A 13168-nucleotide genomic window follows, 5' to 3' on the forward strand; every position below is an offset into this window, starting at 1 on the left:
GCAAGGAAGAGGATTCTGAATCTGATCTTCAATATGATGAAAGGACTCACAGTACGTATACAGGGAATGAAACAGGGAATTGTGATATTAAAAATAAATCAGAATGAGGCTGGGGATAAAATAAAAGACTCAATAAATGAAATGAAAACTGCAATAAAAAGAAATTCTGAAAGATTAGATGAAATGGAAAACAGAATATCACTATTTAGAAGACAGTTCATTAAAAACCAATAGCACAGTCAGCAGTATACAGAAGACATTAAAACAATAGAAACTAAATATCCAACAATTATAGGACAATATAAAATATCCTAGCTTCCAGATTAAAGGAATAAAAAAGAGATAGAGGCACAGACCAAGGGTGTTCATAATCTCTTAAGATAAATAATTTTAGAGAATTTTCAAACATGGAAACAGACTTGAATATACACATACAAGAGACATACAGATCACTGTTAAGAACAAACATGGACCTCCCCACATCATATAATAATAAAAATGACTAAAATAGAGGCTAAAGAAAGAAACTTAAAAAGAGTGAGAAGAAAAGAATGAGTGACATTCAGGGGCAAAATGATAAAGGTCACACCAGACTTTACAAACCAAGTCATGAATGCCAGGGGAGACTGATATAATATATTCCAGACCCTTGGGGGAAATAAAAACAAAAAAACTTCCAACCAAAATGGCTATAACCAACTATGTTATTATTCAAAATTGATGGATAAATAAAGTTTTTTCTAGATAAGCAGAATTGGAAAAATTCATGAACACTAAAATGGCACTAGAACAATACTTAAAGAAATATATTATAAAGAAGAATGAAGAACCAAATTTTAGAGACAGAGAATAGATCAATTTAATCATCTGGGCAACTAAGCAAAAAAGAAAAAAATATTTTATCAAACAGAATATAGAACACAAATTTATAGGAAACAAAACCATATCTCAGTATTGACACTGAATGTCACAGGACTTAATTCACCAATTAAAAAAGACACAGACTGACAATGTGGATTAAAAAATAATCCAAATATATGTTGCTTTCACAAAACACATTTTACAGCCAAGGATATTCATAGGCTAAAAGTGAAAGGAAGGAAAAATATATCTTGCCAATGGAGACCAAAAATGAGCATGGGTTGCAAAACTGATATCCAATAAAACATATTTTAAGCTTGAACACATCTGAAGAATCAAAGAAGAACACTTCCTATTATTAAAAGGAACAATTTATCAAGAAGATATAATGATAGTAAATATTTATGTCCTGAATGTGGGTTCACTCACATTTGTAAAACAAACCCTTCAGGACATCAGATCTCAAATAATATTGGGAGACTTTAAAACACAACACATGCCACTAGATCAACATTCAAGGCAAAAGATGAGTAAAAATTCCTCAAAACTAAAAAAAATTATAAACCAAATAGAGCTAATAGACATATGTATAATATTTCAACCAAGAAAAGCAGAGTGCATATTTTTCTTGGCTGCCCATGAAACCTTCTCCAAAATGAATCACATCCTGAGCCACATCCTGAACCAAAAAGCAAACACCAGCAAATTCAAAAGTTGTAATATGAGTCTCTATACTTTTCAGATGAAAATAGAATAAAAGTAGACATCAGCAACAGAAAGACCACAAGAAACTAAATACATGGAGATTGAATGATACACTATTAAATGAGGAGTGATTACAGTCCGAAATAAGGAGATGAATAAAGAAATTTCTGGAATTAAATAAAAATAGAGACACAACCTAAAAAATTCTACAGGACACTTTGAAGGCAGTGGTAAGAAAAATGTTTATAGTATTGAGTGCCCACTTTAAAACAAAAACAAAAACAAAAAATAGAGTCGTCAAGTAAACAACCTAATGACACATCTTAAAGACATAGAAAAACAGCAACATTCTAATTCCAAAGCCAGCAGAAGGCAGAATATAATTTAAATAAAAGTAAAAATAAATGAAATAAAGAATAAAAAAATACAAAGGATCAATTAAGCAAAGAGCTGTTTTTCAAATGATTAATAAGATTGACAAACCCCTGGCAAACCTACCAAAAAGATAGAGAAAATTAATTCAAATAATTAAAATTAGAAATGAAAAAGAAGAAATCACCACAAACAGTGGTGAAATTCAAAGAATTCTTGGAAACTATTTTGAACATTTATACTCCCGTAGACTGGAAAACATGGAACAAATTGATAGATTTCTAAGAACATATAGCTTATCTAAATTGAACCAGGAGGATATTGCAAACATTTAACCTACCAATAATAAGTAAAGAAATAGAAACAGCAATAAAAATTCTGCATTCAAAGAAAAGCCTAGGCCCAAATGGGTTTCCAGCTGAATTCAACAGAACTTTCAGAGTAGAACTAATCCCAATACTTCACAACTTGTTTAGGTAAATTGAAAGAAATGGAATTCTTCCAAACTCCTTCTATGAGGCCAGTATCACATTAATACCAAAACCAAATAAATATATCTCAAGAAAGGAAAAGTATATCAATAACTTGATGGACATAGATGCAAAAATTCTAAACAAAATACTAGCTATACTCATTCAATATAATATCAAGAGAATTGCTGACCATGATCAAGTGGGTTTCATCCCAGAAAAGCAAGGCTGATTCAACATACACAAATAAGTACATTTTATTCAAAAAAACACATATTATATCAATAGATGCTGAAAAAAACATTTGACAAATTCTAACACTCGTTCATGTTACAAACACTGCAGAATATTGGAATGGATCAAACGTATCTTACCATCATTAAGGCCATATACAATAAACACAAAGCCAACATTATATTGAATGAGGAACACTGCAATTTTTTTCTCTAAAATCAGAAACAAGACAAAGGTGCTCACTATCACCACTCCTTTTCAACAGAGTTCTTGAGACTCTTGCCAAAGCAATAAGACAAGAGAAGGATATCAAAGAATTTCAAAGAGGAAAAGAGAAATTAAATCATCTTTGTTTAAAGATGGCATGATCTTATATCTAGAAGAACCAAAATACTCAAACAGAAAACTACTGGCAGTGATTATACAATTCATTAAAATGGGGCAATAAAATCCTACCTAAAAAAAATCAGTTGCTTTTCTATATGTTAACAATTAATCCATGAAGAAAGAAATAAAATAATATAATTCCATTCACAGTAACCTCAAAATTAATAAAATAACTAGAAATAAGCTTAACCAAAGATGTAAAAAACTGTACAGTTAAAGCTATAAAATATTAAAGAAAGAAATTGAAGACCTTGGAAAATGGAAAGATGTCCCTTGCTCATGAATAGGCAGAATAAATATCATCAAAATGGCCATTCTGCCTAAAGTAATCTACAGATTCAATGCAATTCCTATCAAAATGCCAGTGACATTCTTCATAGACTTAGAAAGATCAATCATAATTTTCATATGGAGAAGAAAAGATCCAGAAGAGCCAAAGCAATTCTCAGAAATAAGATCCATGCAGGAGGCCTCAAAATCCCTGACTTCAATTCTACTACTCAGCAATAGTAGTTAAAACAGCACAGCATCGTATTGGCATAATAACAGACACACAGAGCAGTGGAATAGAATAGAAAATACAGAAACAAACGCATACACTTATAGTCAATTTATCTTTGACAAAGGGGGTAAAGTCATACATTGAAGAAAAGGCAGACTTTTCAACAAATGATGCTGGAAGAACTGGCTGTCCATTTGTAGAAAAATGGAACTAAATTTTCACCTCTCACCACTCATAGGAATCAATTTGAGATGGATCAAAGACCTTGAAATTAAACTAGAGACTGTGAAGCTATTAGAGGAGGGCATAGGGTCAACATGACAACATATATACATAGGCAGTAACTTCTTAAACAAGAACTCATAAATACAGGAAATTAAAACAATAACTAAGAAATGGGATAGCATCAAACTAAAATGTTTCTGCTTATCAAAGGAAACCATCAAGAATCTAAAGAGAATGCCTACAGAATGGGAGATCTTTACCAGATACCACTCTGCTAGAGGGTGAACATACAAAACATACAAAGAGCTCAAAAGACTCTACACCAGCAAAGCAACCCAATTAAGACATGGGCAACTGAATTAAATAGAAACTTTACAAAATGACCTATAGATAGATGATAAAATGTTCAATATCATTAGCAATCAGGGGGATGCAAATCAAAACTACACTGAGATTCCATCTAACCCCAATCAGAGTGACAAGCATAAAGAAATCAAAAGACAACAAATGCTGCTGAGGATGTAGTGGAATAGGACATTTTACACTGCTAGTGGGAATGCAAACAAGTTCACCTGTTATGGATATCAGTTCGAAGATTTCTTAGAAAACTGGGAATGTATCCACCATACAATCCAGGTCCAGGTATACCCCTACTGGGTAACTTTCTAAAGGGGTTGAAATCAGAGAACTACAGTAATATATGCATACCTGTGTTCATAGCGTAACAATTCGTAAGAGCCAGAATATGGAAATGACTTAGGTCTCTATCAACAGATGAATATTTTGCAAAATTATGGAAAATATATAAAATGGAGTTCTACTCAGCTATAGAGAACAAAATTATGTCATTTGCAAGGAGATAGAAAGACCTATAGAAAATTATGTTAAGTGAGATTAGCCAAGCACAGAAATAGAAGGGACATATGTTTTCTCTAATATGCCCAGGCTAGGGAGTATCACTGATACCAGAATGAGTCCAAATAATGAAAGAAAAACCTCAGGAAGCCAGAAAGGAAGGGGAGGGGAGGAAGAAATCTGATGTTTATTAATGAAAATCCTGCATTCAAATATTTGTATGCATGTGAATATATCATTGTTAACATGGACACTCAGTATTGGGAGGGATAATAAAGAAGAAGTGGGGGGGCAGCAAGTATTGTGTGAATATATGCCATTGTTAATATGATCCATATTGATGTGAGACTATAGTGTACCAATAAAATTTTATACTTGATTTAGATTCCAATGTGTAGGAATTGGACAGTACACCAAGTTCCTCAATGACCTATCTTGTTTATGCCATCTTTTTCCTATGCTTGCATCATTATCATTAGCATTAAATGGAAAATCATCTTAATGACTTATTTTATCTAGTTTTCTTCTTTTAACATTAATAGCAGACACAGAGAAATTTATATCTTTATACCTTGTCAGATGGAGAATCAGAAAAATGTTGCAGCACACATACAGATAATATACAGAGAAAGTTTGTTTTTACCTGGAGAATATATATATATATATATATATATATATATATATATATATATATATATATATATATACTTATTATACTCTAAATTTTATTCTCTCTAAGAGAGAAGCAACAATTTTATTATGCATTTAATAAATATTTAATGAGCACCTACTAAAGATCTAGACTGTTGGAACATAACATATGATAATGAAAAATTATGATTTCTGTCAGTAGCAAAATCAATAATGGATAAAGCAAAGATTGGTGGCACATGCTTGTAGTCCCAATACTTGGGAGGCTGAGACAGGAGGATTGTGGTTCTCAGACAACTTCAATTACTTAGTGAGGTCTTCCACAACTTAGTGAGAACTTGTTTCAAAATAAAGAACAAAATAATAGGACTGGGGGTGTAGTTTAGAGGAATGGATGACCCTGGGTTCCATTCTGAGTACCACAAAAAACAAATGGATGAATCAACTAAAATACTGTAATTTCCAAATGTGGTGATGCACCCCTGTAATCTCAGTACTTGGGATGCTGAGATAGAAAGATTGCAGGGTGAAGGCCATCCTCAAAACCTTAGGTTCCTCAGAAAATTAGACTTGGTTTCAAATAAATAAGTATGGTTGGGGATGTAGTTCACAGGTAGAATGCTTCTGGGATACATTCCCAGAAACACACACACACACAAACACACAATACTGTCATGAGGGCTAAACTAGTGATTGCTTGTAACCTTAGTTTAGTATAGTGATATTAGTTGTTAAGGACTTGATATGGCAGTGTTAATGTCTAAAAAATCATATAGAATCATAAAAATCCGGTAAAGTCTTAAATGTATCTAAAACTATATGTTTTTCATGAAGAATGAGTACATATTAGCAGAGTGAAATAGGAAGAATATAGAGAAATTAGAAGGGAGATTAGCAAAATATCCCTGTCTATTTTAAATATTTTCTACACTGGTGTGTTAAATAAGCTTTGTATTTCTATTAAAGACAGAAAATCATGTGCTTCTAACTTTTACATTCTCATATTAATGTCACTCCTACATTACTATAATCATCTCACTTTGTAAAATGTATTTTCAGATCTATTTAGAGGGCAAGATCCAAGTATTTAAACTCTTTAAAAATGTATTAGAATTATTAGGCTTCTTAAAGTGTGCATATATTATGTGTGTGCAGTTTAGATGATGGTAAAAACTTATTTCAGTATTTTCTAAACTGAATTAATTTTACATCAGTTTTAATTTTCAATCCTACATTTGAAAACCAACATACTTAGAATCATTTCTAATAAAACTATGGGAACTATTTAATGTTATATCAATTATTGTCAATTGTATAGAAAAAAAAGTATGCAGTGAAAATAAATGAGATGTCTTCCTGCTTTACAAAAAAAATAAATCTTAAAACATTCAAATTTAGCTGGGCATGGTGGCGCATGCTTGTAATCCCAGAATTTGGGAGGCTGAGACAGGGGGGATCACAGTTTGTGGCCAGCCTCAGCAACTTAGTGAGTCCCTCTGCAACTCAGTGAGACCCTGTTTCAAAAAAACAAAGAATAAAAATTAGGGCTGGGGTGTGTAGCTTGGTGTTAGAATGACCCTGGGTTCCATCCCCAGTATCACAAAAATCATTCCAATTTTCTACTATTAATCACAGAAGTAAGGTTAATTCATATCTTTATCAGTAGGAAAATAAGTTATTTTTCAATGTAGATTGCATAAATTTTGAATCTCAGTATACATAGATGTTGCGGGAATAGGTTGGGGGGTGTGCGTGGTGTGTGTGTGGAGAAGTAAGCCCCCCCCCCCACTATCACACAGACAAACAGAAAAACCGTGGATTCTTGTCCTAAGCTAAGAATAAGTATTCATCGCTTGGACAGCTGCTGAAGATTTAAAGAAGTTTATTAAAAAGATAGAAATAGAGAGATAGTTACAGCCCTGTGCCGGAGCAAGGCACAGGGGGGCAATTCGAGTGAAAGTGCCAAAGAACTCCAGTTTACTGAGTTTTTATCCTGTCTAAGTCCAGCAGGTCCCTCTGATTTTTAGAGATCATATTACCCCTTATCTCCAACCCCGCTCTGCTTCTGTTATCTCTCCAGCCGAATTTATGGCCTAAAGTGGGAGACATCTCTGTCTCCAAACACAGGCCCAGATTTATGGCCTGAGAGGGAGGCATCTCTGTCTCCAGACACAGGCTTTTACCTTGCGTCTTCTCCCCCAAAATGTGTTAAATTGTTCTAAGGAATGCAAGGACATGTTAGCTAAACCTGGCTTTCTTAGTAAAGAATATATATTTTAAGATTGGACATCTTTCCCAGTATTGAAACATTAATACATTTTAAACCCTCTTCCCAATACCAGTACAATAGATATAACCTTCCATTATTTTATCAACTTGCTTCATTTTCTTATTTTCAGAAATAATTTAAGATTAAACTCTCACTAGTGGTGGGGGGCGGGCCCGCAACGCTACGCCAGAGAAGGAAGTGGCGTGGTTGTTGCTCCCTCTGAGCCCACCGCAGTCTCCCCAAGCTCGGAGAGGTGTCCCCGTCTCGGTCGCCTTGTTGCGTTCCTGTTCTCCCCTCCATGTGCCTTGGTGCCGCTGCTCCCCTTCCTCAGGCCGGCGCTTACCCCGGGGTCTATGGAAGTAATGGAAGGACCCCTCAACCTGGCTCATCAACAGAGCAGACAAGCAGACCGTTTATTAGCCTCAGGAAAATACGAAGAGGCTATTTCTTGTCACAAAAAGGCTGCAGCATATCTCTCTGAAGCCATGAAGCTGACACAGTCTGAACAGGCTCATTTATCACTAGAATTGCAAAGGGATAGCCACATGAAGCAGCTCCTCCTCATCCAGGAGAGGTGGAAAAGGGCGAAGCGCGAGGAGCGGCTGAAAGCTCAGCCGAACTCAGACAAGGATGCGGCTCCCCACCTTCAGACATCTCACAGACACTGTGCTGAGGACGTGGAGGGCCAGAGCCCCCTGCTTCCCCAGAAGTACAGCCCTTCCACAGAAAAACACTTTTCTGAAATGCAGGGGGTCTTTGACAGGGATCCGGACACACTGCTGTTTTTACTTCAGCAGAAGAGCGAGCCAACAGAGCCATGCATGGGAAGCAAAGCCCCCAAAGATGACAAGACGGTCATTGAGGAGCAGGCAACCAAAATTGCAGATTTGAAGAGGCACGTGGAGTTCCTTGTGGCTGAGAATGAAAGACTGAGGAAAGAAAACAAGCAACTAAAGGCTGAGAAGGCCAGACTTGTAAAAGGTCCAGTGGATAAGGAGCTGGATGTGAACGCTGATTTTGTAGAAAAGTCAGAGTTGTGGAGCTTGCCCCCACATTCAGAAACTGCCGCGGCCTCTTCAACCTGGCAGAAGTTTGCAGCAAATACTGGGAAAGCCAAGGACATTCCAATACCCAACCTTCCTCCTTTGGATTTTCCATCTCCAGAACTTCCACTTATGGAGCTCTCTGAGGATATTCTGAAAGGACTTACGAATAATTAAAGTGGAAGCCCATTGAAGAGTAACACAGTTAATCCAGAAAAGGGGGAAAAAAAAAGGAAGGCAACATAGAGAGGAAATCCTCCTGTGCTTCACCAGCTGTCTGACTGGAAAGAGGTGCTGCCAGGGCTTGGGAAACAGTCACTGTGAAATATTTTGCTTAACTGATTTACCGACTTGAGTTAATGATTCTGACCTGGCAGACAGTAAACTCTTAGAGGTTTGCTTTCTCCTGATAAAAACCAAATGGCTACCAGGAATAATTTTTTCAAGCAGCAATTATTTTTTCTTATCTTCAGGGTTAAAATGTATTAAAGTATGTTATGTATAATTAATCTATAATGCCATAAGTGATAATGTAAAACCTAAATAACAGTGACTGGTGGGGCTGCTCTATCATGCATTGACTGTAAGCATTCTGTTATGCACATTTTGTTTGTTTAAATAGGTGTGCAAGACACACACCTTTCTAGAAACTCTACGTGCCACACTTTGCACTACTCATAATGATAACCTCAAGACTATCAGGAGAGATATTTAAATTTCCATTTTATGAAGAGAGGAACCAAATTATTAGTTTTGCTTTTTTAAAAAATTACCAGTTTACATAATTAATCAGGGTTCATTTTAAGTTCTAACTTTGTTATATAATGTATCATTTGAAACAAGGGAATATCCTTTTTTTTAATGATGCATGAGTGAAAGTAATGCTAGTTGGCAGTATTTGATTGTAAGAAATCAATGAAGTAATTGAGTTTTATACTTTTGTTGAGTGGTTGCACTGTATTTAGAAAGCACGGTATGAAATGGTTTCTGTGTTGTAAAGGTTGAACAGGAATTTGAGCAGATGCTTTCCAGTTATTACTGTATTGGGTTGAGGATTTCCTCCACTGTTTTCTAAACTCTTTCCCTGTAAAAGGGTAAAATTGAAAACAAAACAAAACAAAACAAAACAAAAAAACTCTCACTACTAACATTTTAAGTAGTAAACTCTTCTGAAGAATTTTAATGTTTGTAAAACTTAAAGCCTCAGTGTGGGTTCAATAGATTGCACACTATCTCTAGTACAACCATGTCACATAGAGTATCTTGTAAAGCTACTTCAGATTTTGGATTGAAAAAAATTACAATATTATATTTAAGATTATTAGACTGAATTAGAGATTATGTGAATATTTCTCTGAAATGCAAGATGACCATGTCTTATAGGTGACTCTTAACTAAAACAGTTCATAAATATAATATAATATGACAGCTTAATTCTTGATGGAGATGGTGACAGCCAGGATTTTCTGGCTTTCTCTAATATACAAAGTAGAAAAGGAAGAAAACATTCAAAGAATGTGTTAAAGAGAGAATATCAATGTGATTGTTCTTATTGAGTCAGTCATTTATAGAGGGCTCAAAAATTTAGGTTTAAATTTATCTCTGTTATGAAAAAAATGAATTTCAAAAAATTGGTGTTATTATTGCTAATATTCTTGAGAATGAAGGTCTACACATTTCTATAGCTAAGGAATGGCACAAAGGCTTACAGAGAATATTGGAAATCTCTCATATGACATCTTACTAGATTAATAATGTTCTCTGTTTATTCTGTAAAACACACTGGTTATTGCTCTCAGGCATAATGTAAACATAGCTAATAGCCTACTCCCTTGTACACATCTGCTCTACCTATTGAGTCATATGCACACAAATAGTCATGATATTTGCTTCCAAATCTGTTTATTCCAAGTTCACTTATTATCATAATAATTTTACGTAATAGAAATTATACAAATTTGGGACTTCTGAAAAGATGGCAATTGAGGGAATCAGCACATACCAGTCCTGCTGACACCCGATATCCATTGCCTTGGAAACAGTATTTTGCAGTACTAGAGAATACTACCAGTAGAGGAATAACAGAATAGGTACAAGGTTGGAGGCAAAGAAAGATCAGAATACTGATTAGAATGCAGAAAAAAAAAAGAAAACCTCCCACCTTGTGGCTATGGGGGCTGTAGCGGCACCATCTTGCTTCATTGCACTAGGCTCCAGAGTCAAACAAAAAACCAGCCAAACACCAGAAGGGAGCAGCTGCAGATCATCAGAGTCGTGGGCCATCAGTTTTTTTCTGTGCAAACACCAGCTACAGCTTCTAGTGGTGGTGGTCATGCTCAACACACCCTCCAGGTATCCAGAGTACAGGAGGGGAAACTCACCTGCCTTGTGGCTACAGACACCACACCAGCTCCATCTTAACTTGCTGCCCCTGACTCCAGGGATGAACAGGAGGACAACCAGGGGACCTAAAGTAGGCAGCTCCAGATCATCAGAATTGTGGATCATTCGTTCCTCCTGTGCAAACATCAGATCCAACTTGCAGCAGTGAAAGCCGAGCTCACCACGTCCTCCAGAGATCTAAACCAGTGCAAAAAAAAAAAAAAAAAAAAAAAAAAACATCTAGCACCAAAAGTGAAGCAATGGTTCCCTCAGGAGAACACCCAGCACAGTGCCACCAGGTTCTTGTGCAGTGGCGACAAATACCCTGGGTCTAACACTTTGTGGTTTAACCAGAAAATATTAGGGTGAGTCTACAACTTACAGCAGTTGTGGCCAAGCTTAGCACACCTGCCAGAGATCCAGACAAGTGCCTATCAAAACCTTAAGTGAAGCCACCATTCCATGGGAAAACAGTCAGTGTCCCTGGGTCTGAGATATTGTGGTTCAACCTGAAGCAGTTGAGGATAGAGTCTGCTGTTGAACATAGCAGAGGCTCAGACAGATATAGACCTTGTATCAATGGAAAGTGAGCATGAGACCTACACTTATCCCTTGATCTAACTAAGAGGAGCTCTAGGATCACCACAGACAAACCAATCATAGTGAATGGGAAGAAATCAATCCAAACCAGCTATAGCTGAGAGAGAAAATAGAGAACAAATATTCTTACATTGAGTTTTGTCTCAGAGGCACCCTTCATGTACAAAAGCCAGGAGTGACTGAGATGCCAAATATGTAGAAAGCATGGAGGGTGACCTTCGCTTAACACTAGATCCAGCCCCATTGATACTGGCCATCTGCATAGACTGAAAAAGACTCAGAGAACCAGGCTTCCAGCAGGAATGGTTCTGGTGAGACTCAGTTTCTGCACAGAGAGAGATTACAGAGGCTAAGTCTGCTGAGTACTTATATATTTGTAGAGTTGCATTAATTTGTTGTTAGTGTTGTTTTTATTTTTTGTTCTTTTTGTGTGTGTGTCTGACTGTGTATGCCAGTTTGTTACCCTCTCCCTAAGCCTTCTCTCAATGTTTTTCCCTTGTACATAGATATTCTCTTTATTCTATTGCTCTTCTTTTTCCCTTCTCTTCTCTTCTGTGTCTTATATTAAGTCCACTTCATATCACTGTAATACAACTCTACATTTGTTGCTAGAATACTAATACATATTCACTATTTCTAAATTATACTCTTTACTACCTTATCAAAAACCATACTCTCATTCTATTTGATCTTATCTGTGGCTTTACCCTATTCATGCATTTACAACTTCATTTATTTTCTCACTCAACCTTCACTACTGAATGCAACACAAATTACCCTTGGATATACCAGCTGACACCTAAAGACTGAGAGAAATTTATCAGAAACAACAAATAAAAACTTATGAAATCATGAGAAGGAGGAATAACAAGGAATCAATGAGCTCCTACAACACCACAATTACAGAAACTGGCAATACAGTGTTGCAGGGATCTCCAGAAGTTCAAATCAGGAATGTAAATGTAGAGATAATACAGGACTTACAAAACAAATTTAGAGAGAATCTGAAGGAAATAAAGGATACAATCATTGAAATGAAGGCATTAATTCAAACTATAAACAATAATAAGACCACATGGAGAGTAGAATCTCACTCCTAAAAGATAATCACTCCCAAAATAAACACATAAGTGTATAAATTAGAAAAAACAATTCAACAGCATGAATTAGACATTGAAGAAATATGGGCCTATTTTAAAAGAGATAACCAAAAAATAATTGACATAGAAGAGGGAAAAGAAGGTGAAACTAAAGGGATCAACAATCTTTTCAAAGAAATAATATCAGAACATTTTCTTAACATAGAGCAATAGGTCAATACACAGGTAAAGAAAACTTATAGAACCCCCTTTAGAAAAGATCAAAGAAAAGGTTCCCCAGGCCACTTAATAGTCAAGCTGAACAATATAGAATCCAAGGAGAGAACCTTAAAGGCAATAAAAACAAAAGACCAAGTGGCATTCAGAGGCAAATCAATTATAATCACCCCAGATGTCCCAAACAAAGTAATGAAAGCCAGAAAGGAGTGGAATAACATATTCAAACTCAGAAAGAAAATAATTTGCAGCCAAAATTTTCTACCCAGCAAAACTATCTCTCAAATTATATGGGG

The 13168-nt window shown here is 35.7% G+C and overlaps 1 protein-coding gene across 1 annotated transcript; it reads left to right on the forward strand.

Annotated features, from left to right (window-relative positions):
• Positions 1-7829: 7829 nt before the first annotated feature.
• LOC308278604 (nuclear receptor-binding factor 2-like) lies at positions 7830-8751 on the forward strand (the record flags this gene model as incomplete). The annotated part of the gene is made up of 2 exons (XM_080718487.1): positions 7830-7914; positions 8000-8751. 2 exons carry the CDS (start codon positions 7830-7832, stop codon positions 8749-8751), a joined length of 837 nt encoding a protein of 278 aa, XP_080574613.1.
• Positions 8752-13168: the final 4417 nt, after the last annotated feature.

Source organism: Muscardinus avellanarius, assembly GCF_963383645.1.
Source record: "Muscardinus avellanarius genome assembly, chromosome: X".
In the NCBI taxonomy this organism is placed as follows: domain Eukaryota; kingdom Metazoa; phylum Chordata; class Mammalia; order Rodentia; family Gliridae; genus Muscardinus; species Muscardinus avellanarius.